A 27,260-nucleotide genomic window follows, 5' to 3' on the forward strand; every position below is an offset into this window, starting at 1 on the left:
TAGTTATAAAAAGAGTGTGTAAAATGCAAATGGTAGACATATTTTACAAGTGAGGAAAGGTTGATGGGAGTAGTGGCTAAAACACGCTTTGGTGGCCAAAGCCCATGGTCACAGAGGGCCACACAGAAAGACAGCAGCAAGCTCAGAGCCAGGACTTGAGCGTCCTGTGAAGCTATGATAGGGGCTTTCACTGATGGTGAGAGAAAACCTCCAGTTGCAGACTTACCTCTGTAGATGGCTCACTGCATAGCCTTTGCCTTCAAACAGAAATACCCAGGGCGTCCCCAGCATCAGCGTTTCACAGAACTTAGTCATGGAATGGCTCTGATGGATAGGAACATGCCGTTACAGTTCACACCTTCCTTCACCTTGAAAGCTTTAACTCATATGTGTTCCCCATGTTCACTTTTCTCCTCACAGCCTTCCCACCACTGTTCCATCATGTGGCATCCAATCTTGTGGACACCACGTGCCCAGTGGTCACCCAAGCACTTAAAGCTGGTCACTGTCTACGTGCTGGTGCTCTTGGTATCGCTCAGCTTTGCTTCAGGACAGAGCAGGCCATTTAAACATCAGATAGACAACAGAAGTAAGTATGAGTCTCACCTGATGTGGTGACCCTGTGGTTTCTGGTGCATCGAGGGATCAGGATTGGGCTGTCAGGCAAAGTTCAGCAGCAAATCCATGTGTGTGTTTCTATGGTGAAATGGTGGTGTGGGGTCCTGTACTTCCATTTACACTTCTAAGTGCGTGTGCAGAACCTAATGTCCTTCTCACAGCCATTAATTAGTGAAGGGGAATAGCGTAATTTTTGATAAATACCAGAGAAGACACTAATGTACAAAAGATTGACAAAGGAAATGTAAGGCAATATACATCAAATATTTAAGCATCAAATTTTCAGCTGCATTCGGTAGACCTGGGGTAGTTCACAACTACTTCTATGTAGTAACAAGAAAGCAAGGGCCAGAAGCTTAAGTTCGCTTTACAGACATCTTCTCTCTGGAACCATGAGTTGTCTGAAAGTCAAAATACAAGTAGTTGAAGTGTCTCCTTTCAGAGATGCTGTGAGGAACTGAGACTGGCTGGGTGAGGGACAATACCACATATCCCAAGTAAAAGCTAAGACACAGTTCAAAAGATTTTTGATAAAATCTTTATCAGGAAATCTCATCTTCCCCCAAAGAGCAAAGGCTGATAATTGTATGTGGAGTGAGAGGGAGGGGGTGTGGGGAGTAAGACACATGGGCTCTCAGTGGCACACCTTTCTCCATTAAAGAGGACTAGAGATGTTGGGAACCTCAGTTTTTAGGTAGCCAGGTGGAAAAAAAAGTTACTTGGATTTTGGTGGGCAGGAGGGCTGTTAAACATGGTGTGGAAAGACATGTATTGATAGAGAAATTTACAGCCAAAATGGATTTTTTGTTTTCTCTGTTCAAGCATCAAAATGCACAGGGGAAAATCCTGCTGCCTTGCCTGAGACTTTCATATGACTTGGATGATGTATAATGCACTTAAAATTGAAATTTATTCTTGTTCCTGACAGTCCTCTGGCTTTGGAATGATTTGGTATTTCCTTGGGGTGGCATCATCTCCAGCACTTTTTTGATTTTCCGTCTTGCCATTGTCTTAGTCTTTTAATGCAACTACACCCCTCTCCACACCTGCTCTAAAACTAGACTATAAAAATAAGTCAAGTGTATGTCAGATGCTTTAAAAGAAAAAAAGTCATCCATGAAAACAACTTCCTAAGTGAACAAGAATTAGCTTTTTATGTTTACCTCTCACATAGGAACCCCCTCTGCAGTCTAGTGGATTTGTTAGCCTGTAGAGATAGCGTACCTGGTGCACACAGCGGAAAAGGAGGCTGGACAGAAAGTCCTTCAGCTAAGAGAGGACAGTTTAAAAGTGTCAGTACAGGGCACTAGTATGGTTTTTCTGGACATAGGCTACGTTGTAACCTCTTCTGGGGTTCAGATCAGTTTTAAAGTATGCTGTGCCCTCCTGAATTTGATGGGTACTTTGGCTTATGTTAGAATTGCAGGTTGCAGCCCACATGGATGAAAATCCTCTTCCTTTGGGCTCTACACATGGAAAGCAACCCTCAAAGGCACTAGAAGGTTGTGTGTCTGGCTGTAGCCTTCCCCCTTTCTTTTTTTTTCCTGGACTACAAATAAGCTGTCTAACACCCTCAAGATATTCAGGAAATGCTGTCTTTAAGTACAGTGGAACTTCCTTCACCGACTGCTTTGAATTCCAGGTCCTGAGATTGATCCTTTTTGGTATGTGGGCCGTGGTGTTCGCCCCATCGGTCGGTTTGGGAAGAGGCAGCTGAGAAGCAGCCATGGCAGCCTGAGGCCTGTGAGCAGGCACCTGGATTTCATCTTGAATGCTTTGTGGGAGCACAAAGTGTTGGACACAGAAGACAAGGACTGGTGATCTCTGTTCCCTGAGGTGGTGACCCAACCTCTCTTCTTCAAATTGCATCCTCCCCTGCACCTCAGACCTCCAGTTCTGCTTTTGCCTAGCAATCCCACGCTGCTCTTCTTTCTGCTCCTTGTGCAAGTTCCTTCAAAAAGAAGCATGTTCAGGGTGCAGGTAAAAGACAATGCATGGACACTAGCACCGAGTGCCACTGTAGCTTATAAAAATGTTTCTTCGTCTTACATACCCAGCAATCCATTGATGCTGTTCACTGTAACGTTAGGTTTATACAAAAACCACACAGCTTTTGTATCGGGATCTGAACTTGCAGTGTTAAATGTATCATGAAACCTTCCTGTCACATTTCAAAGTCAATGGCTGTTGATATGTAAAAATAAAAAGCAATGGTTGGAAGAAAGAAAAAAGGCTCTAATTTTTAATGTACCTGCATTAATGATAGGAAATGCTGGTGCTCTGTGTGTAGTTTTTGTACAGATTGTTACATCCACTCGTAGGAATGTAGCCCTGAACCACCCACTGGCTCTCTGTGATTCTTCCTGTACTGCTGGAGAGATGTATTAATGAACAAAAAGGAGCTCCTAGCAAAGACAAATATTTTCCCTCTGCTGAAGAAAAAAAATTAAAATTGGCTAATTAAACTCTTCAGAGTAGTTTTGTGCCTACTGCATGTAATCATGCACCATTATCCAAAAGTGGTAAGGACCTAAACTAGCTGAGTCCCTTTAAAACAATGTAGTTGTTTGGAAGTACGTTACCTGATCGCGCTGAAGTCACACTTTGAGGGTCACAAGCCATGTACCTTCTACTACACTGGCCCACATCATAAGGGGTTGTAGCTCAATACTCATGTTTGCCATGGTAACTAACTTTGTTACATTAATTTTACAGGAAGTGTTATTTACAATATGGTTAATCTTGATTAATAACTATTATCAGCAATAATATTCATATGCAGTTTCATCTATGGCTTATATCCAGAAAAGAAAGTTTACAATTTAGCTAATGACTGACGGTTAAATCCAGGCCATGAATTATTCTGCAAAAGACAAATTAGACTGAACTTGCATTTCTAGTTGTGCTTTGTTAGAATTACTACTGAAATATAATAGTTGTTGAATCAATAACTGTAGATAATTTAACCCTCTGTTCTCTTTGCAAATGGTCTGTCAGCAAGGAGTGGATTTTTATTATAATAAGGTAGTTACTACTATTTATAATACAACACATCTGCTGACCCAAAGTATTACTTAAAACATGTTAGTTTAAATGAACACCGTCATGGTGGAGAAAATATGCTGATAAAGAAATATTTTGATCAGCATTCATCGCATGGGACTTTGGAAATCCTAGGCTAAGATTATCTGCAGGGTTCTTGCTCGGTTTGTCATTTTGTAGCAATCCCAGTGAGAGTTACAGAAATTCTGCCTCAGCAATTCTGTTTGAGATGGTATTTTGCCCAAGACTTGACAGTTTGGAGAAGACTAGCCATCACATGTTCCTAACAGGACTCCTCCCACCCCGGCCCCAGTGGAAAAAATCGGAGCCGAGTGTGTTAATGTGCGTTCCTCCCCTCAGCTAACCAAGGCAATTCTGCGGAGCTGCCCATCTCCTGGGTTTGACGGGGTCACTTGTGGACTGGCAGTACCCAAGCACGGCGTGCGGCAGCGTGTTCTGCACGCTTCATGGCCGAAGCGCACATAAATCCAAACAACAGAGAAGAACTTTTGGGTTTTCTTTATGAATCAAGTCCTTGAAAAGGTATTCTTTTCATAAATTGTTTTTACTCTTTTATAATTTCTTGACAATAATTCTTGGTGAGTATGCAGATAACAACAACAAGGCAAGCTTAATATTCACTCAGACTTAATCAAATAGATCATATAGTCTTCATTTTACCCATTAAAATATTTTCATTTATAAAAATTAATCTAAATATAAATATTAACACTAAAGATTGAAATCACTTGATGACAAAATAATTCTTTGTGTGCTATAACGTATGCTTTTATGATTTTTTTAAAACAGTAAATTATATCTTTGCACATATTTGGCACAATAAACATTTGTAAAAATTCAAATGCCTTATAGCAGGTGGGATTTTTTTTTTTAAATTTTTTTTTTTTGCAATGCCTACACAGTACACATTTTTCTGTCAAAGAAGACTGAATATTTTAACATTGTAACACGATAATAGTTGCTTTTCATGCCTCTTAAAGAAAACAACCTATTCCAAACTTTGTTGCTTTGTTTAAATCACACTAACAGAACAAAAGCCAAAGAGTTATTCTATTAAAATTAGTAATTTCTGTATTGATATTACATACACAATATTAGTTATTATTTATTAGACGAATATGTAGACCAACCACCATTAATGACATTTCATAACACGCATACTGGCATAAACCAGAACCTGGGAATGTATTGTATACACACACAAGAACAGTCAAGGAAGGAGGAGGAGACTGGATAACAAAAAAATTACTAGGCATCCTACTCTGTTTAATCTCCTTTAGTGGATTGCATATATAAATAAAATCTGTTTGTTTTATATATATATTTATATATTAAACAGAGTGGGCCATATTCAGAGAACTAGTATTGTATGAGAGTAAAAGAAGGCATAATTTCACCCAGAATGAACACATTGGGTCAGATCTTGGGCAGATGGAAATTCCTTGAAAGGATGGAGTGATGCTTCTGTATTCTAGGTGGGAAGAGGGTTGTATTTACTCCGAGGGTTCCTTACATGCAGCTGGACATCAGAGTGCTGACAAGCAAGATGCCAAATGTGGGTGGCAGATTTGCAACTGGCACTTTTTCCAACTGTCTCATCCAGCCATTCCTCACCTTCCCCACCTGCCCCCCTAAATCCAGCCTAGCCAGGAAATTTGCCCAGTTCTTCTCATATTTGCCCAACCACAGACATTTCACGGCCTGGCGTCCCAGGGGACTGCTTACGCTGCTGGTGGGTGTTTGCTGGGAGCCCAGGGAAAGGAGCAGCTCTCCTCCTTTGCTGGCACCCACTGCTCTCAGGAGAGCTCACCCCTCCTTCCTGCTGAGGAGGAACTTACCAGCCTGTGCCCTCCTTCATAGCACCTTTCACATCGACCCAGTTTGCATTTGGGTACCTGCTCTGCACTTTGTGTGGAAGATAAGGGATTCACTGGCTTATCACCTCCTCTGACTACCTTCTTTGTATTCTGCAGAGCAAAAAGTACCACAAATTGGCAAGGTCCTCCCCAAAAAAGGTGAGAGGGACACCCTGTAAGCAGCATCTTCCCTCCTGAGCATCTGCTCAAGGGCCTTCCGGTTTGCCTCACCTTTCAAAGGTCTCAAGAAATGAAAGAAGAAATTTTACTATTCACAATCAAATTCAGAGTGGTGCAATGGTAGTGGGATGCACATGGCACCAGTGACAGGCCCCAGCTACTCTATGTTGGCTACAGGGTAGTAAAGGAAGAGACGTCTGGGCTACATTTGCCCCCTCCTGAGAGAAGCCAGAAAATGGCAGAAGGAAACCTCTTACAGGCTGCAGCCACCCTACAACCACCAGCCAGTCAGCAGAGATCTCATCCACAATGGTTTTACTTTCTTTTTCCAGTCTTAGAGATTTGGTCAGAATTTATTCTGAACTACAGCGTGGTTGGACACCACCAAACAGACAAGAAAAACAAGACATACAAAGGTGTTGGTTTCACAACGGTGTTCAGGTGCCAGTTCCAGACACCAGGATCATAACTCAACAGACATCTGGTCCACGTGTGCTGCCACCAATTCACGGTTCAACATCACATCCATGTTCCCCCCGCCACCAAGAGCAAAATACCTAGCTCTGGAGCTAGAACATTAACTCTACCAAGCATACCCTTAGTGAACAGAGCAGTCTTTGCACATCGCATCTCATCCTACAAACCCTGTCAAAACTTCCACTGACTCCCTGGGAGCAGAGCTAGGTGCACTGATTTTCCATTCCCATACACTGCACAGAGTTGTTATTGCTCAACAAGACGGACGCCTACGTGAATAGTAAGAGGCCAGCAAATATGGATCACAGGTCTGCTTTGTTCTTTCTTTTTGTACGAAATATTGGCCTATAATTATGATTGACTGAGTGTACAAAAACATACTGCAGTTTAAAGACGACATACTTTAGTACAATCAATAGGGAGAAAAAGTGCATCTTAAAATGTGGAGCCTTGCATTTGAAACTCAGCATCCTTTCTAGAGTCTTGTGAGAACTTTAAGGCAGAGTTTCCTTTAGCAGACCACAATGCTGAAAACTTGGACAGCTTTCTCAGTGAGGTATCCAAACGAAGCCCTATAACTGAGGCATTGTGGGTTCTTGAGGGTCCATTTTCAGCTGGACATACACAATGGCTGTTAAGTAAAGGCACTCTCGTGTACAGCCTTAGGCAGTGTGTTATTGGCAGTAGGGAAGTGTAAATTTAGTACATCACAGCAGATCCTATAGCAGGTTCCTAGAACAGAGAGGGACAGGAAAGAAAAAACCACGATGAAACACAAAACAAGCTTGCTGAAGCTTCTAGGGAGTCAGGTCTTCCTCTTCTCACTTCCCCACCTATTTGCCACATATCTAGTGGCAGACTGCTTCGGGACAGTCAGTTTTTTTCCTTATCCCTCAATGGCTGCTGTAAAAGAAATGATTGATGGCTGCCCAGTGAAGCTTATTTGTTGAAACCCTGCAGAGCCAATGCATGGCCTATCTACCTCTTAAATTCCAGTTAGGTAACCTTTGAACATTTCTCAAAAGTTAGTGAGATTCAAGGTGACTCTCACCTGCTGTGTTACAGTGTGCAGCTGGTTCTGTGAGAGTCTGGTTCAGAAGTCTGAATTGCAGGGGACCAATAATTTATTTATTTTTTTAAAAATAAGGGTAGCACATTCCTGGAGATCTGGCAGCCAGGGTACACAAACTGACATTCAGGAGCTGCTATACTGTATGCAGTCAGACACCTTCCTGGTCGTACTTGTTCAGAGATACCTCAGCGGTCTCTATTCTTTTTCCTCAAACTATTAAGAGAAGTTTTGTGAAGATGCCGAAATATAGCTGCCTACACAGATACCACTATCTCTCTATTTACTACTTTTAACAGCAGTTTTAAAAACATCTGTTATGAGTTTACCATTAAGTCCTTGGCAGTGCTTTTCCTCTCTTTAGTTCTTTGTGTTAGAGATCCTTGAAGCATGAAGTTTCTGTTAAATGTTCTGATGGTGGTAACTGGAGAACCATCTATTTTTTCACCTGGGAAAAATACAAAAAGGGAAATTTTTCACATAGCAGATTGAAGCAGATGTAACAATACTCCTAAAGAGTCACAGCTTCTAGAGGGATAAAACTTCCCCTAAGATGTATGAGGAAAGCTGGATTTAATTTAAATGAAAAACAGCAGGCTGTGATATTCCAAATTTATTAAAGTTTGAGGCCATGTCAATCAGTGGAATTAAACAAGAGTAAAACAAGATTAATGCAAGGTGAAGCAGGCCCTACAATTGTCAGAGGTAATGCACTGTGGGGTTAAAAAAAAAAAAAAAAGGGAACACATGAAGGAAAACAGCATTTTATTTTATAAAGCCAATTCACAGCCATACCCTAACGTACCAGGAACATTGCTGAGCCACATCGTATGGACTGAAATCAACATACAGAGGCTTTAAGAAAGGAGTGGTGGGTTGTGGAGGGTGGCAACTGGCTTTTGGTAATTAAACACTGTGACTGCTTGGGCCTCACAAACTAACCCCAGGCACGCTGGAGCAGCAGCATCCCTGTTGCAGGGCAAGTATTCAGCATTCCTCATTTGCTTTTCCCAGCCTTCTGCTTCTGCTCCTATTAATTTGTCATTGTCACAGCTTCCACTGAAGAGAAAGTGGTGATGCGTTTTAACATGACAAATGGGTATTTTATGCAATGCAAGTACAATGGGAGACGAAGAGGGTGGACACATTTAGGCTTTCTCTGTTCATTTTGTAACTTAATCTTTCCCCTGCTTTGCTGAACTGTAAATTATATTGAACTTTATAAAGAGAGACTCTCTCTCTAATGCATGTAACAACTTAAGTGCACCTTTTATTGGTGGAGCTGGAAGTTTTCTCCTCTGCTGTCTTGATGTGTCTATTGTATGCATCTGTAAACAACATATATGCATTACTCGACTCTGTTACAGAAAAAGAGGCGAGATTTCCCCAATGTATTTTTGAATACTACATAATGTTCTGGCACCTGGTTTGTTTGCTTTTGATCCCGTTTCCTTGTCAGGCGAACACATGGAGCCACGTTCAAGCCTGCAACAGTGAGAGCTGATATTCTGCTCTCAATATCTGAAATCTTCAAAGAAAATAAAGAGAGAGACAGACAGATGGGGAGGGGGAAAAAGAAGTTTAAAAATTACTGTGGATGCCACTACTAAATTATATCCCTCCCCCAGTCAAATCCTCTTTCATCAAAAAATATAATCAGATGGTTAACTTCTTCAGCAATTCTGACACTTTCCTATATTCTTTAGTCCTGATGTTAAACGGGGCTTAATCTGTTATTAAAGATGGAGTAAAAGAACAATCCAACCTACCTTGTGAATCCAGAGGCATTTTACTCCTTTTGAGGAAAAAAAGAAAGGAGGGGAGAAACCTGCATCTGCCATCTCCCAGTTACCTTTAGCTGCATAATTCCAAATTCCTTCAAGCTGTGTTTTCCAAAAGCTACATTCAAAGAATGACTTTGTGGGACACATTTCCTAATTCAAAATGAATTTCATGCACACGCAAAGTACATCCTCCATCACAAAATCTAAAAATTTGATCTTAAATATTTGTAATTTAAGTGTATATGTATGTTAAACACAAGCATGCATAAATGCAGGTACACACTATATAAAGACACTCAATGGAAAACAAATTGCTAGGAAAAAGTCCAAGAAAGCAAAGATCTGGGGGAAAAGTAGGCTGATGTTGAGACTAGTGGAAAAAAATGTTGCCAAAAAGGGAAAGAAGTGTCAGAGAAGTCAGACATATAACCTGACTCCTGATTCACAGTGACACCTGAAGCTATTCACTCTGCAGAAGACCTTCTGTTGGCCTCTTTGTCATCCTCCTTGCATAGCTTAGGCCTCTCTCCTCTTCATGTCTCAGCCCTATTAACATATCTACTGTAAAATAATGACTGAAGCCAACAAAACGTCACTGCCAGTTTGCCATCTAGTGCAGCAATGCACTTCTGACATCAGACAGATGTCAGGCTCTCAGATCTTTGCTCAGTCCAAAATAGAGCATGCTCCCACCGAGTAAAATAACCAGGTACTTCCCATTAAAGCCTGGCACAGGCAGGTCAGAGTGCCTCGCTTGGTACAGACTGGTCAGTGAAATCATTGTCAGTCAGTTGCTAGCAGTGTTAGCAGTGAAATCTGGCAGCATTACCTCCTTCAGCTTTCAGCACCAGATCACGATCTGTTCTTCTGAGCCCCAGACTTTCTGGAGCCCGCTAGAAGGATGCTAGATTGCCGCCCATGAGAGCAATTGCCTTTTGGCTGGGATGTGTGCTGCTTAGGGCTAAATGCCAAGGCAGGTTTGCAAGTGCTAGGCTCTGTGCTTGCCTCAGCGGTTGGCTGCTGTTGGCCTTTTCTGGTAGAACAGGACCGACACTGGCTTCTTTTGGGAAGTGCTTTACAACCTGCTGATTAGATAAACTGCCTAAGATTATGTTTGCAGTTTGCCCACAGCCATGCGTTGGCACAGAGCACATCATGGGAGCGGCCTGGTAGCAAGGAACAGGTTCTGTATTCGTATTGCAGTAACAGGCTGTTGCACTCCCATGTCCAAAAACAAGCTGGGGAAAGAAATAAACAAATACAGTACATCTGGCTGGGCTGAGTTACGCATCTCAGTTATGCTTTGCTCAGCTCCTGTGATGCAGTCAGCATCTTTGGATCATCAGTCCACTGTGGTGAAAAAGAATATTGAAAGTAAGTGTGTGCAGACAACAGGTAAGAGCTAGGCAAGGCAGTGTGAAACCTGCAGATACAGAGGAGCTGCTGTCCTCACCTGAAGCTCCGCATGATGAACTTGTGCAGCTGCTGTGGCCACCTGATCCTCCAGATCGGCCAGCTCAGATTCTGCAGTAACACTGTTGATCTTGCGTGCGGCATCTTCCAGGTTGGTCAGCTGCCCCTCCAGCCCGTACACCGTGCTGGCTGTCAGGTACACCTGCAGGGCCAAGGCAGGCAGAGGTGTCAGTGATTTCTGGTTTGTGGGCACGGAGGTTAAGCAGACTGCATCCTCCACGATACCTTTGAGCTTCTCTCCTTGCTAACCCACTACAGGGAGACTTACCTAGCAGAGGAAAGTCATGGGGGAATAATCTGAAAACACACATCCACAAAGAGAAGGGAGGCATGAGTTGGCTGCACTCCACATTTCATAGGTGCTACAATGGTATTCCAAACAGATTTGTACCCATTTCACCAGGAAAAAAAAAAAAGCTGAAAAGTTTGCTTTTTTATTTTTGATATTCAGTTGCATAACAAAAACCCCCAAGTCTACAAGGGGAAGTCAATGGATCACACCTTATATAAAGCTGTGTTTATTGAAACACACCTAATGCCTTCCGGCAATCAAAACTCTGCAAGAATAACTGTTTAGCAGCATATGGTTATTAACTTCTTACAGAGTAAGTGTGCTTACATGTACAACACAGTTTTCCATCCCATCCTGTTCTCACCCAAATATTACAGCAGCAAAAACCTTCCTGCCTCCTGGCCCTTTGGAGTGAATCTGTGGAGGAGGGTCAATAGACTTATCTGGGACACATAAAACAGAATAACAGACTTTATCATTTAGAGATCTTCTCTAAAAACAAACAACTTCTAATATTTTGACCCACCTACAATACCTTTGATAACTGCAGGTAAAGGTTTCATTTCCCATTCTGCCCCTTGAAGCAGTAATTCATAATACATTGTGGTTTATGTGTTTCTTTTATTACACAAAGAAATACGGTACGTGGCCAGATGGAGGTCTCTGGTTTATAGAAAAGACTAATTTTCAAGCATTAGATTTTGACATCTGTGCTTAAAATTGTGTAGACCCATATGAAAATATTACACCTTCTGCCTATTTACTAGACAGCCAGGAGACTGTGTCCATGAGGCTGGTAACAGCACAGTGGAAATGAAATACATATTCTGATTTTCCCCACTGGCAGCCTCACTCACTCTAATAGCAGTAAAGGCTGGTGCTACAAAACTAACATGAATTAAACATGTTCTGTGGCTGTCTTCATGGTTCAAGGGGCAAGCAAACAGGACCTGAATCAGATCCTTGAGTGGATACCTTCATTTCATACATGTTTTTCACTCAAGTCATTATATCTGCCCACAATTCCTAGATCATGCAGCCCTTTGACATAACAGGTATTCAAATAATTTCTGGCCACGCTGTGACTTTATGGATCAAAAATGGAGAATGACTAGATTAAGATTTAAATGAGTGATTACTTTTTTATTTTTTATTGTTTCTTAATTGCTTGCAATATTTTTTTCCTTTGTATCAGTTGTTTCAAGGCATAAATGCAGATACATTTTTTCATGTATGTGACACTGCTAAGAAACAAATTCACTACATCTTGTATGAACTGCATCTTCACAGTCTAACTGCAGGCATGAAATATTTGAAAAATATACCTAGAACAAATAACTGATCTGATTTAACATCTTTGCTGAAGTACTTGGAGACACAGGTGGGCCATAAAGTTAACATGCTGATTTAAATAGAAATGCTTCTGTTTCTGTGGGTTTTAATTATTCTTTCCATTCATTTAAATGATACATTTTTGTGGTGTGACATACCACAGCCACCTCAGATTAAAAGGCGATTTTTAAAATTTCCCTATCACGTCTAAAAGCTCAGAGAAAGAAGAAAAATGAACATTCTTAATGGAAACATCTTTAAAAAGTTAAAGAAAAGATGCATTTAAATGCTGTGCCAAAATTCTCTCACAATAAGTTGTACTTTTCAAAGAAGTACTTTTCAAGGGAAAAAAAATTCCAAAGAAAATAGGACTGGTAGAAAAATGTGGGAAGAGAAGGTAATTTTTTTTTTTTTGGTAACTCAATTAGCCCCTACATTTGTTAAATTTTAATTTCACTGAACATTTTCCAGCTAGATCTAAATAAAAGATTTTTCTAAAGAATGTTCTTTACCTGAACAATCGTTGCACTTCCAAACAGCAATGGTGTACTTGCAGGTCTCCACTAAATTATGCCCTTATGTATACATTCACATTCAGATTGTGAAGACTTATTTTACCATCATTTAGGTATGTACAGTTTCCACTAAAACCCACCCAACCTTGTGCTGGTATAGGTGGCACTACATTCTTCACACTGATGCATGTACAGTCCCTGAAACACTAGAGATAGCAACAAAGAACAAAGTGTTTATGTACACCCAGATCCTCTTCCAAAATTTGCTGCAAAGAGGATATGCTGCACGCAGATATGCCCCCAGCTGCACACGGAAAAGTTATGGATCCCTGGATTTCTAACGGCTCCTTTACTCTACTATGGAATGTGGTGGTGAAATCTTGAAACCATGAAGTTTTGTCATCTACTTCATACGTTGTGTGGGGCAGAAAGACGTAGTGTGGGGACACAGCAAGGCTGAGCTGGATACCTTATGAATTATGCAGGGAACTGAGAAGAAGCTAAACCAGGGATATGCTGCAAAGAGGGCAATGCCACAGCAAGCAATGCTCTGCCTCAGTGCCCAGTCTCTGCTCAGTGAGAAATGCTTGTCCTGAATGAGTGACTAGGGGCCACAGCACCACAGATGCCAAAGATCCACAAGGATGGGAGGGATTGTCAGTGTGTAGTTGGGGAAAGAAAATGCACCTCATAGTTTACAACAGTTCTCCACAGAAAAAAATGTGGGAGCAACTCTCCCCAAATTGCTCTCTGTCCTCTTGTGGAATTTCTTAGTTCTTCTAAAGACATAGTCCAGCCTGAACTTGGAATTTCGTTCTGTATTCACTCTCCTGCCAGATGCATTCTGTGTTGTTTTGAGCTAGGACACTGTAGTATTTAATGGGGAGAAAATCTCCATCTACTTATCTACTTCTATTATTCTGAAAAAAAAAAAAAAACTGAACTCAACTAGAATTTGTTGTGGGGATGCATCTGTTGTGTAAGAATGAAATGGATATCATGGTAGGTGGCATGAGGAAGGCACTTTGCTTGCCACAAACTTAAGTTATACCCTTCTCATCCATCATCTCCTGGACACATCCTCTTCTCCTGCCCTCCCAGTCCTACTTGGGAGGACTCCCAAGCCTATTTCGCTTGCTTGTGTTGCATTCCCCTTCCAGAGAGGAGCCAGGAGCATGACTGCTGTGTGGAAAGCCCTGTGGTGGGGCAGCTTCAGGTGGCTGTGGTGCCCCATGATGGAAGGCAGGAGATGCCACCAACCAGGACAGTGTGTGGGAGCAAGGGGGAGCAGGGGCACCTCAGCTGGCACAGCAGGATGCCTGCAAAGGCTGAGCATAGGTGAGAAGGAGAAGTTTGGAGGTCAGGTTATGACCAGGAGCTGGCTGGGGAGGAGTGAAGGTGCTCTTGGTGGGTTGGAGGGCACTCTATTGGTGTGGAAAAGATTTTGGAGCAGATGAGGTTAGGAGGGGTAGGATCTAGTCTGGGAACCTCTGAACTGAAGCAGGGCTTGGAAATTTGAGCTCAGAAAAGGTGTGGTGAGAGGGTTGTGGGACTGGTGAGAGGGCTCGGGAGTAGGACAGGCCCAGTGCCAGGACTGGCTGTTATTGCCATGGATTATCATCCACTCAGTCCCTAGCCTGGGGCTGTTGTGGAAGTGCATTTCTGTGGAGGAAACTGATTTTATCCCCAAGAAGAGGTTCTGTCTGAAAATTTTATGGGGCTAAAGAAAACCAGGACCTATTTTCTTGAATTGATCAGGATGCTATAACAGGACATCTCAGATTCCTACGATATCTTTAAGAGCTCCTAAGGAAGGGAAAAGTCACTGAAATGTAATTAGTTAAATTTGGTAAAAAGAGAAAATCAAGAGTTACAAGTGTACCATCTCCATTAAGTGGATGCATAAAAATTTCTAATGAGTAGTGACTTCCCCCTATGATTCAGCACTGCACTTTTTCCTGCAGATGACAGGTACTCATGAAAAAGGACAGATGATTCAGACATGACAAAAAAAATGTTTGTTTAATTTGGCTTCTCCAGCCTGCTCTTTTTAACAGTGCATCAGGTAGCTCCAGCTCCCTGGGTGCTCAGCACAGTATGCTGGGGATGTGTGGGTGAAGGAAGAGCTCCTCAACTTCTCTGTGTGACTGGGGACATGCTTTCCCTACCTGTCCTTACAGTAATGAGGCTGTGCTGGGACCTGGACACGTGTGGTTTCAGCCAGGCATGGTGCACCCACATAGCCACAGAGGTTCAGAGGGTTCAAGTTAACTTTTGAGGTAGAGATTCTAAAATCAGTTGTAAACCTCAAAACATCCAACTCTCCCCCTCCCCCACATATTTTAAAGTACACATTAAAAAAACCCCAAAACACATATGAGCACCCCTCTGAAATAGGATTTTTTGTTCTGTTTATTTGTTTAATAAACCAAAATTAATTTGGAACGTCCACTGATGCTGCCTAAGTGCTTTCCCTTTCCAGTTGGCACACACACACAGGTACACTCACGCACATACGTCACACTTTCACATACTGATTCATGTTCTTACATTTTCTTCCAGTGTGGTGAGCTGCTCATCAAGTCTGATGGGGTCAGTCCCCAGTGGGAAGGTCCCTCTTCCTCTGTCCTGAATGTCAGCTGGGAAATCGCAGGGACTGGTGGATTCTGCTATCAGTTCTTCAGTGGCATTGATGACTTTCAGGACTTCTGTAGATATGTTGCAGAGAGAGACAGCAGAGTACTTCTGTTTTGTTACAAGAACAGACAGAGAAAACAACAGCATTAAATTAGCACAGAGGGGTAATATGTAACATCACCTTGCTAATAGCTGCAGCTTTAGCCCTGCTGAAACAATATACCTGGCTAACTGCTGTGAACAGACACAAGAACTGTGTAATGAAATTGGAATCTACTTCTCTTTTCCTCCCTCCCTTTTTCACATATGCACACTGCTACAGCATGCAAAATAGCATACACATGCAATTCTACAACACAATTTCTACTGGAATCTTATCCCCAAGGAGCACACAAATGTCCAGCTTTAAAATCCAAGTGAGCTAGATAAGGCTAGTGTTTTAAGCAGGTTTTAAAGCACAATCTTCCTTTCTGGGTACTGGCAAACACATGTGGAATCACCTCTCTCCATATGCACAGGAGCTATCGTATTGCAGCCGCAAACACGGGAGAGCAATCTTCAGCGGCCCTATGAGGATAGCATTTTACAAAGATGTTTGCTATGAATTATATGGTAGCCCCAAAAACCAAAGGTTGAGCGATAAGCGTGTAAAGATTTGTATCCTCATTTTTTTTAAATTTCAATTTACCTTTTTTTAATATTTATGAAACAAATTATATCAAATACGAAGGAAAAGCATACAGTTTTATCCATGTTTTTTGTTTTTAAATAACTGTAAGTTGTTTAAATCTGTAAAAAACTGTAAGCTGTTTAAATCAGTGTACGAATTGGTGTTCTTGATTTGTAATTTGTAATTAACTATCCTGATTCTGACGATTCTCACAGAGCTTTAGGCTTCAGGACAACTCCTCTGCTGGCAATAAATTTTCACCTGATGTACCTTCAAGCATCAAGCTCAACATCCAAACTATAAGGCTTGGAGATTGAGCCAAAGCCTGTTGAATCCAATACAAATACCGTCATGTCATTATGTGCAATACCTTTAGTGGTGCTTTGCCTAAAAGAAAGTGTGGGAAGTTTAGACCTAAACTGCATTCATTCCTCAAACCTGCAAATACTTATGCATGTGAATTAGAGGCACACCCATCTGTAAATTTTCCCAAAAACAAAATATCTGAGGATCAAAACCAAGGAAACAGTCTTTGGATTCTATATAGTAAATTCTATAGTGCAGAGAAGTATAACTGATTAAAAATGTCTCTCTGTTATGTAAACATTGTATTAATCAATATGTTGGCTGGCATCTGAGGCAGGATATAGCAGAAATAACGTTCCTCTGCTTCACACAAACTTTGGTGAGTTTAACTGGAAAACCTTTTATTATCTCTTTCCTTTAATTAGCTGTTCATTTTATGTTAGATAAGACTTTTACTGAAAAACTACTTTTTTAGCAGTGTGTGCTCAATTGTTGTGTATCAATACATTAAGGCATCTTTAGCACTGTTACTTCTCTGAATTACAAGAAATAATTAGATACATGAGATTAAAGAGAAGGAGAACAAAGCAAATACAGTATGCTACAACACTCAGATCTTTAGCTTGTTAGCACAGCCAACAGAGCCCTGAACAAGCGGGCCTAGGACTTTCTTACTGAGAACAAATACTTGAACCCCATAAACAGCCTACTGTTTTTTCCATTTATTTTCACAAGTGCCAATTAGGTTAAAAACAGATCAATAATTTTATAGGACAGAAGAGGAAATCAATGTTACTTTGCTTTATCATTTGCTTTTATAAGTACCTAATTCTTATTCTATTCTATGAGTAGTGAACAAAAAAAGATAAAGGTCCGACACCACATTTTCTTCATCATCTTCACTGATGTATGTTCTCCATTTCAAGAACTGTAGCCTCACTTTAGTGTTCATTATTTCTTAAATGTTTTCTTACCCTTTGTAGTTACTGATGGATTTCCAAAAAAGATTAAATTAAATTAGAAAAAGGTGTTCTTATACCAGAACATGAGAAACCATATTGGCATTTGTTACAGACCAATTACTACAAAACAGGTTTGTTTTGTTTTGTTTTCTGGTAAAGTATTCTGTGATAGGAAGCTTTATGAAATCAAGATTTTGAGTAAAATACCCTACCTTCTCAACAGGAAATGGATAGGGGAAGAAAAGTTTAATGAGGTAGAATAGAATAGAATAGAATAGAATAGAATAGAATAGAATAGAATAGAATAGAATAGAATAGAATAGACTAGACTAGACTAGACTAGACTAGACTAGACTAGACTAGAATAGAATAGAATAGAATAGAATAGAATAGAATAGAATATTTCAGTTGGAAGGGACCTACAACGATCATCCAGTCCAACCGCCTGACCAATTCAGGGCTGACCAAAAGTTAAAGCATGGTATTAAGGGCGTTGTCCAAAGGTCTCTTAAACACTGACAGGCCTGGGGCATTGACCACCTCTCCAGGAAGCCTGTTCCAGTGTTTGACCACCCTCTCGGTGAAGAAATGCTTCCTAATGTCCAGTCTAAACTTCCCCTGGTGCAGAAATGTGATTTTTAGCTTTCCTGGAATTTTGAGGTAAGTTCTTAGTGTCAGATGCTGTTTGACTTTTAAAATCAAGATCTGCTTCCCATTAAGTGCTGCACAAGGCAGCTAGATGAATGTCCTTGAAGTGTGTGCATCACTGAATGTATCTCAATCCTAGCCTGCAGGTATCTAGACACAGCAGTCACAACATTAAAACTTTTCTTTAAGCTTGTGAAACATTTGCTTTTATAGTATAACAAGGATACAGCACTAGACTTTAAACACAGTAAAGAAATACATGGCAAGCAAAAGTGATTTTCTTTGGAGTATATCTCATGAGTAACTCTTCCAAAACTTAAGAGCACAAGTAATATTTCAATGTATTTAAATCTAAACTTCATGAAACTTTTCTGCTAAAGGATATTTAGAACTCAGCTTTGCCTTGGGCTGTATTTTACAGAGAAGCAAGAAGAGACTAATGTCTGCCTGAGTGAGACATAAAATCAACATGTGGGGAGTTCAAGTGTTCTCAGATTGGAAAAATTGCATAGTCAATTAATGGTTTTGCATATGTTTTTACCTCTTTTTTGAGCAACTGTCAAAAGCTGTTAAATCAGCCTATGTTCCACTGGCCAGTTTGCAAACCTAGTGGGGTATGCTAGATAGAATTATTTAAACTGTGCCAGGAAAAAAAAAAATAAAAAGTGTCCTGGAGTTTTAGTGCTTCACAACCCTCTCCCCTCCCCTCCCATGCACGTCAAACTTAGTATTTATGAGGTTCTATAAAAATCACCTAAAATTCACAGACACACGCACACCAAGATCATCCTGGTAGGTGGACATTTCAAATTGCTATAAAGACCTCTTGCCTGTCTAATTTGTCTTGCCCTTGCAGGAAAGGTCATTGTTAACATCTGTAAGTGATTGAAAGAGACAGCTATCATGCCATGATGAAGTCTCTCCCATCTGTCTTGTCAAGCAAGTCAAAGAACTAATATGGATGTGATAGATGCAGAAAGCAATCTCTATTACAAATACCTAGCACAGAAAAGCTAAGCACAGCCATTCTTCTCGAAACACTGGGATGAATTCTGATTTCAACTGTGCTACTCTACTTCTGGATTAACACCACATCTCCCAAATTAAATCAGTGCAGCTGATCCAAATTTGAATGTTTCTACTGGTTATGAGAATCTAATTTTTTACTGAATTTGAGACAAAGAGTTTAATGGAATGAAGAAAACATGCATTTATCCTTTTTATGGTAATGACCACCCTCACAAATATGTTAAAGACACAGTCAAAAGGGGATGCTCAATTTCCCCAAGTTCTTTGTGGGAGAGTTTTAAAACCAATGAAATACTAAAAAAGTGTGTGTATACAAGCACATATACATATATGTGTGCACTGAATATAACAAACAGCATCTTGTAAAACTTCTTTATTGTCATTTCTATGTGTGGCTGGGAAGATGGAAACAATTCCTGTTTTGCTCAAAATTATGTTTCAGTGGTCTAAGCTAGCTCTTGCTGACTGTTAGCTATTTCCCTTCCCTTCTGCTGTCTCTCCTTCCTTGCTGATGCTGCCAATACTTCCTTTGTTGTTTTACTTAAGGATGCTACACTGGAAGGCGCTTTACAGAACAGTACTTGCATCCTTGCACAAAGGATGACGAGTAGTGGAAGGAAAGCAGGATGATAAAACTGAAGCAATGTAAGCGTCCAGACTGCTGAGAGTAGGTGAACACTAAGTCCTTGTATGCATCTCAGCAGCCTATGACATTTCCACATCAAGTCTCCTTTCCATGGACATTATTGCTTTTATTTTTAATGCTCTTGAAGTAGTTCTCTATCACTTGCATTAATTTTTTCTCCACGTTGTACTCAGTTATTAACATTTTATCTTTTTTGCCACTATGATGTTATGCCATCATTAGGCTCTATTAAACTGGCATGGGAGGCAGTGACTTGCAATTCAGTAGAGAACAGTTGACATCAACAGTTAGATCAAGAAGTAGAGCAAGAAAAACTTTGCATTGCTAGCAGCCCCGGCAGTATTGACCACATCCTTGGTAACTCATAGTGCAATCATTTTTAGCTCCAGTCTCAAGCTGTTCTATCACTCTCCAAGTCATGTGCCCATTTTGCAGTCGATATCCCTCATTTTATGTAGTGAATCGAGGGGGGCTGGGGAGAAGATGAGTTTTGCTTTGCCACTGGTCAATTCAACTTTTCAGAGTAACCTGACTGAATCCAAACTTGATGAAAACAAAACCAAACCCCAAACTTGCCTCCCTCATCTCCCCACACTGTGGGAGTTTATTGTAGAGCTTTGAGGAGGCCCTGAAAAGCCCACCAAAAGTCCTTCTTCTTCACAGGCAAGAAAGATCTGAGACACTGGGCAAGTCACAGGCTGGGAGGAACAGAGCCATCAATGCCCAATTATCAATGGCAGTTGTCAGCTCTGACCTTCAAAAGATCTTTGGCCTAAAAATGAGCCCTAACCACTCATTACCACAAACACTGTGAAAGAAAGCTAAAACTTGCCTTGATATTTGACGGAAGACAAGTATACTATGATAAACCATGGTTTTAAGTAATTCCTCTTCTGTGCAAGTTTAAGACTTCTTGCCTTGACCTTAACATCAATATCTTCATTTATGGGCACTCATTTAGAAAAAGAAAGCTAAATTATCTTACAGAGTGAGCTATTATTCTACTGACATTCTTCAAAGTATGACACAGAGAAGTAGAGTCTCTCTTTTTGATTGTGCTAGGTAAATCTGAATATTAGATTTTTACTAATGAATTCAATCTACTGTTCTAATGTAGCTAGAGATGTCATTCCTAATAATTCGTAATGCCTCATTTCTAGAGACAGGTTGCCTATAATCATGAGAAAGGAAGTTACTTTCCAAAAGGTGAAATATTATGGTCCAAGTTGAAAATGGAGATATTTAAATCTTAAAATCTGCACAGGATTCTGTAACAGAATCCATAATGGAGACAGGCTGATGACACTGCACAAATGGAAAAATAATTTTTCTTGAAAATCATCCTTGATATTTTTACTAAAGAAAACCAAGATGATTAGAAGGTGATTAAAATTCATAGTACAAAACTTAATTCTGCGAGTAAGGAAAAAAGAAAAAGTTGAGAGGAGGTGTGCTTTGCTGAATTAAGCATCAACTTTTGACACAAAAAAGTGATTCTTATTTTATGATTGAGAGAATGTTACAGGATTAATTTGCTTACCACTATATATGACATATTAAAAATAGCATGTATTTTAAAATATAAGATCAGCATATATTTGCTCAGGGAAGAAAATGAAAATCTGTTTTAATATCTGATTCTCATAAACTGAATCTCAAATAGCACAGATTATGAAATGTCTTTCCACCTAGATGAATGATAAGCAATAGAAACCAGCACAAAAGTGAGAAAGGGCCTACTCACTACGTACAATCTCTACAATGAATTAAGGGTTTTGTTCATTTTTTAAATTGGGAGCATAGAAAGATTTTTGAACACCACTATGGTCAGAAACTGCTAAAAATCTTTTTGCTGAAATAAAATTTTCATTTTTTTCCTTCTAAATTTCTTAATATAGGTGAGTACAAGAGAATAGGAAGATCATACACTTTATCTCTGTCTTCTGTTCTTCTTTACTGATAAAACAAAATTCTCATCACAAAGCCAAATAAGAGAGCCAGTCTGCTCCACATGTCTACTTCATGTTCATCACCCCCATCATCACACAGGGCTAGTTGTGATTATAAAATATTTTTCTGCAATGGTTATTGATTGTGGCTGAAAGGTATGATTTTTCAGGCCTGATATTTCCAGGAAAACGTTCTGAGTTTGAGAATTTTGCTTGGGATATGTGGAAACCCTCAATATCACTTCATTGCATCTCTTACTACATAAGAGATGTAAGAAGACACAGACAAAACAAAGCATTCTCACCTGCTGCAATACAGTGGATAAAAACTGCAGCTTTAAATGAAGATCAAAAGCCTTTTGTTTTTCCTAGATAGTGGGAAAGCAGTTAAATAAAAAGGCAGAAAAGTTATATTAACAGCTACAGAGGTTAACATTAATATAAGTTCAGACTTACAGAGACCTTTAGGATGAACAGCAAGGATAAGGAAACTAGCAAATATAAAATACCATAAAATTTATATTTTACATTTATTGCTAAAATATTGTTGTTAACCCAGGAAGATGTCATTGCATTACACTATTCAGCTTTATTAGCACAGTAGTAGCTATGTAATAAAGCTACTATACTTACGCTATTACATTTTCTTGCTGAAACCATGGGGTTCTGGCTCCTTTAGGAACTTTTACTCCATCATTTCTAAAGCTTTCAGGCATGTGAAGCTGGATGGATGTTTCCTATTAGCCCCTGCCTGGACCAACACACCAACCAAAATACCCAGGAGTTCAGGGGGTTGCAAGATAATGATCACAAAAACTACTACATCATCTTCTGTGAGGATGGTGCATGCACCAGCACAAATGATCAACGGGAGACACAGGTTCCCTCTCGTTATTATAGCACTGCTGTTATAACATCACCGCCATCCCTACCGGGATGCTTTAACAGGTTTGCGATACACAGGAGGGATTCACTGCCATGTGCACGCCCAATGCCATTCTCCAGGTCCATCAAAGCTGTGAGCATATTTCTCTTCTGTGACCAAGTCCCATGAGCCCTCCCTCACCTGATCTCCCTTACTGATCCCTGGCCACCCTCCCCCGGCCAGCCCCAGGCATAGCCACCAGTGTACACCACGCCAGGGAGCTGACTTTCTCTTCTGCTGTGGTAACACGCACCCACGTGCACAGCTACTGGCTATTCCTCTTGCTAAGAGAGATGCCAGGCAGATTTTCTAACAAGTGTCAATCTCATTATACAGGTGGAAAAGTGGTAATTTACCTGGTGAAAAATGTAAGATGTACTCTCTTGAAACAAAGAATATAGGTCTCTGGCACAAATACACATGAAGATGATGCTTGCAGTACATAATTTTCCCCAAATAAAGCTTTATAAAACCTATGAATAATGTTTCCAGAGAATGAAGGCATAAATATTTTATGGAAAGAATATTTATGCTGTTATTCATACTGCCAAGGAACTTGGGAGGTTTCACCTAGGGAACAGGATCCCACTGTGCTATTTAACAAACTTACTTACAGGTTGTCATTCAGAAAAGAGCTACTGTGTGCCTAGTCATGCAATAATGCCAACAGAAAACAGCAGGATTTAAACAAAATTACTAAGCCTTGGTTGTAAGATTCTCTGAGCAGAAGTAAATGCATAAAGGGATTAAAAGAAATTCCTCAAGCACAAGCACATTGCGTCAAGCTAATGCAAAGAGGAAATTCAACATTACTACTGAAGTTTAACTCACTTGCTCATTGGCATATCTTAAGCAAGGAGGAGCACAAAGTAGGAGGAGACAAAAAGAGAAACACAGTTTTTATGCTATGCAGGGCAATTTACAAAAATGGCAAGGGCTATTCTCTTTTTTAAACAGTATCTCCATAGTTTCTGATAAGGTGGTCACAGTGATAGACTGCATTCAAAATGCAGTCTGCATTAGGCACTGCTGGAATTGCCTTCTAGAATGTAATTCTGTGGTATACTGTGAAATATAGATCCGGCCTATTCATCTTCATGAAAGCATTTAAAGAGAAGGAGAGAGGATAGAGGAGAGAAAGAACTAAATACATCCCATTTATCATGCTTGTCACTCTCAAGATCAGTGTCATTAAGACACTTCCAAGGGGATTTAAATTTTGCCTTTTTCTTTAGGCATTTGGTTAGGCTTTGATGAGGTGAGGCAAAAAACCCAACCCCAAAACCCAAACCCAAAGCCAAAACCAAAGAAAAAAGCAAGGCAGAAAGAACTATGCAAATTACCGTGCTAGTACAAGATGCTTCACTAACACAACAGCTGCTCGATAGGATTTTTGGTTTGTTCACAGAGGGGCTGAAGGCTAACTCTACCCTGATCATAGAGAACTCCATGGCCTTTCATTGCACAACTAAGACAAGCAGGCTTTTCAGGTGTCTGCATATCCCCGGAAGACCATGAACTACTCATGTAGCATAATAAGCACAAAATGTTATCTATAAAAATAACTCTGCTGTAGGATTATGTTTGTTTTAGAGAGCTGTGAATATCCACAACACTGTTTTAGACAATCACAAACTTAGAAATGTTGAAAATTATTGAGCTGAAGGTCTAAGTGGATTTCAGTCTAAGGCATAAAATTAAATTGTGTGCATTAATACCTACCTAAATCCTCAAGTATCTCACATGAACTAAATAATTAACTCAAAGGTCAGCATTTTCAAACTTGTATCTTAAAGGCAGACATACAACTCAAAAGCTCAGTCTGAAGTGAGAACTAACCCATAAATGCCCAACTTCAGCTAACTTCCCACTTAAAACGTGCCAATTCTTGCCATTGCTTCAGATCTTAATATACTAAATACCCTTTTCAAAGCATCAGCTCAACATGTGATTATATGAGATTCCCAGCTTCCATTAAAAACAGAAGTCCATATTTTTAAAGGTGCAGACATGTGAAAGTCAGATTTTCATGAGCACCAGGTACTTAATTTCCAGGGATTCAATAAACAGTACATGTTTTTTGAAATCTTTTTCTATGGTCAGGTGTACTATAACTAGAAATTCCCTGTGATTTAAGCTTGCTACTGTGTTCCAGAACAAGCTTGTGAGAATAGAAGACTAAAGGCTAACAATGACAAGCAGTGAGGCTAAAATATAAGCAAGATGGCTCAAATACAGTATTTAATGTGTGGTTCAGGAGCTCAGAGACGATTGTAGGCACCTGAGCTCTCATTTTAATGGCCCAGAATTAGTGCTTCTGTATACCTAATTTGAAACTTGATGCCCTGGTCAGAAGTCTGGGTCTTTGGCTGAGAATGTTAAGTGCCAGTCTGAAAGATCTGTAATTCCCTACATGTGCATTCTCAAAAAATCAGGCTTCTTAAAGAGACAGCACATTGTGACATGTGGCTTTTAAGGCATCTAAAATTACTGGTTCCCTGAAAATATGTTTCCTCTGCTTGTCTCCATTAAGACATGACATTTACTCATTAAAAGTTATTGCATGTTTTTTTACTTTAGCTATGTCTTCATATTTTACCATAGCCCCAACTGGTATTATAAACTGTCGTCTTCAGTACTTCATTGTAAGATGTTGGTCAGCCACCTTTCCAAAGAGAAGGCACGTGTCAGAAGATTTTAAATCACGTTTAAGGACAACTGTCAAGAATCACAATGAAAGCAGCCTGCTTGTTTCTCTACAGCTGGAGCAAGTCTTGCTATCAATTCCGCTGTAGTCATGACCATGAATAGTATTGGGATATTTTGGTTTCTTTATTATAGACAGAAAGAATATATACTGCGGCCATGAATGACTAAGACGTTTTTTCATCCAAAACCAGTAAAGAATTAGGAACTCCAAGCATTCCCTTTTTGCTGAACATGGCATGTCTCTTATTTTTTTTATAATTAAGGAAATTTTACTGAGAAAAAAAATAATAATCTTTGTTTTATTTTAAATATCTGACATACAAATGTTAAAGAAATAATAAAATTAGAGGAGGAAAAAACAACTATTATTACTTTGTAGATGCATGCAGATGAGTAAGTACACCACAAAACATACATTTGCCATTTTCTGTGCTCAGTTCACCATATAGGAGCATTTCAGAAAGTCCTATTCACAGCCTTTAATTCTGGACTTTAACTGCATCATGTTATACTCTAGCTTGTCTATATATCCTGTTGAATAATTTGATAATGCTGGTTTGTCTTTGTAAACCAAAGATAAGCTAAATTGAATGCTGCTAACAAGCACTGGCGATAAAGCTGTTATTTGATTTCCTTAGAAAGGTTGTGTGTATGTCATGGAGGTATTTGCATACATGATGGTGAAGGTACTTACACTGCTGTGTAGTCCATGGCTAAATAACTCAGAATCAGAATCACAGATTACTTAAGTTTGGAACTCTGGAGATCGCCTAGTCCAACCCTTCTGCTCAAAGTAGGGTCAACTAGATCAGGTTGCCCAGGGCTGTGTCCAGTTAAATTTTTATTATTTCCAAGGACATAGACTCTATCTCTCTGGGAAACCTATTCCAGCATTTGACCACCCTCACAGTGAAAAAGCTTTTTAAGTTTAGATGGAGTTTCTTGTATCACCCCTTCTATTCTCTAGGCTAAACAATTCCAGCTCTCTCAGCCTCTCCTCATATGATAGATGCCCCAATATTTTAATCATATCTGTGGCCCTTCACTGGACTCACTTCAGCATGTCCATGTATGCCTTGTACTGGGGAGCCCAGAACAGGACACAGTACTCCAGAAGTGGCCTCACCAGTATTGAATGGAGGGGAATAATCACCTCCCTCAGTCTGCTGGATGCCAGTGACCTTCTTTTCTGCAGGTGCACATTGCTGGCTTATGTTCAGCTTGGTGTCTACCAGGACCCCTTTTCTGTCAAGCTGTTACCCAGACAGATGGCCTCCAGCCAGTATGGGTGCATGGGATAATTGCTTCCCAGGTGCAGGACTTTGCATTTCCCATTGTTGAACTTCATGAGGTTCTGTTGGCTCATTTGTCCAGCCTGTCAAGATCCTCTGGATAACAACAGAACCATCTCATGTATCAACTGCTCCTCCAAATTTAGGGTACATTCTGTCTCATTGTCAATAGTGAAGATGTTAAACAGTACTGGTCCCAATATTGACCACTGGGATACACTACTAGTGACTAGCCTCCAGCTGGATTTTGAGCCTCTAATCGCAATCCTTTCAGCCCAGCAATTCAGGCAATTTTCAATCTACCTCACTGTCTACTTATCCAGTCCTTACTTGCTCAACTTGTCTGTTAGGATGTTATGTGAGACAGTGTTGAAAGCCTTGTTAAAGTCAAAATAAATAATATTCAGTGCTCTGAGTGCCTCAGATTACCATGATCTTTCAAAGATGAACAACAGTGGCCCCACAATGACATGGGTCAGTTCCCTCAGCTCTTGTGAACACATCCCCATTGGGTGCCATGCACATGTGTATGTCCCATTTGTTGAAATATTTGCTAACCTGATCCTCCTCTACCATGGGTAAAGTCTTCACTGCTCCAGACCTTCCCATAGGTCTCAGGGGCCGGGGATTCTTGAGGGCAAATCTTACCTGTAAACTGAGGTGAAAACAATGTCGTGTAACTTAGCCTTTTCCAACTTCTGTGTCACCGGGTCACTGCAGCAGTAAGCCCTGCTTTCCCTCATCTGCCTTTTGTTGCTGATATATATGTAGAAGCCTTTCTTATTCCCCTTCATGTCCCTCACTAGATTCAATTCCAGATGGGCACTG

The 27,260-nt window shown here is 40.2% G+C and overlaps 2 protein-coding genes across 4 annotated transcripts in view; one reads left to right on the plus strand and one right to left on the minus strand.

The window, feature by feature from the left end:
- Positions 1 to 339: 339 nt before the first annotated feature.
- Positions 340 to 2,516, plus strand: PRLH (prolactin releasing hormone). The gene is made up of 2 exons (XM_074849804.1): positions 340 to 589; positions 2,261 to 2,516. Exons 1-2 carry the CDS (start codon positions 340 to 342, stop codon positions 2,437 to 2,439), a joined length of 429 nt encoding a protein of 142 aa, XP_074705905.1. The 3' UTR covers positions 2,440 to 2,516.
- Positions 2,517 to 4,164: 1,648 nt separating this feature from the next.
- MYRIP (myosin VIIA and Rab interacting protein) overlaps positions 4,165 to 27,260 on the minus strand; it is a 237,573-nt gene continuing 214,477 nt past the window's right edge. For 2 of the 3 annotated variants that reach the window (XM_074840967.1, XM_074840956.1), the window contains exons 12-18: positions 21,812 to 21,874; positions 15,210 to 15,404; positions 10,501 to 10,662; positions 8,687 to 8,791; positions 8,531 to 8,591; positions 7,593 to 7,711; positions 4,165 to 6,926 (exon numbers count right to left, since the gene is read on the minus strand). In XM_074840967.1, coding sequence (XP_074697068.1) covers positions 6,894 to 6,926; positions 7,593 to 7,711; positions 8,531 to 8,591; positions 8,687 to 8,791; positions 10,501 to 10,662; positions 15,210 to 15,404; positions 21,812 to 21,874 — 738 coding nt within the window. In that variant the 3' untranslated portion in view covers positions 4,165 to 6,893. The remainder of the gene's footprint in view (positions 6,927 to 7,592; positions 7,712 to 8,530; positions 8,592 to 8,686; positions 8,792 to 10,500; positions 10,663 to 15,209; positions 15,405 to 21,811; positions 21,875 to 27,260) is intronic. The other variant, XM_074840974.1, reaches the window with a different exon arrangement.

The sequence above is a fragment of the Strix aluco genome, chromosome 1, assembly GCF_031877795.1.
Source record: "Strix aluco isolate bStrAlu1 chromosome 1, bStrAlu1.hap1, whole genome shotgun sequence".
Classification (NCBI taxonomy): Eukaryota; Metazoa; Chordata; class Aves; order Strigiformes; family Strigidae; genus Strix; species Strix aluco.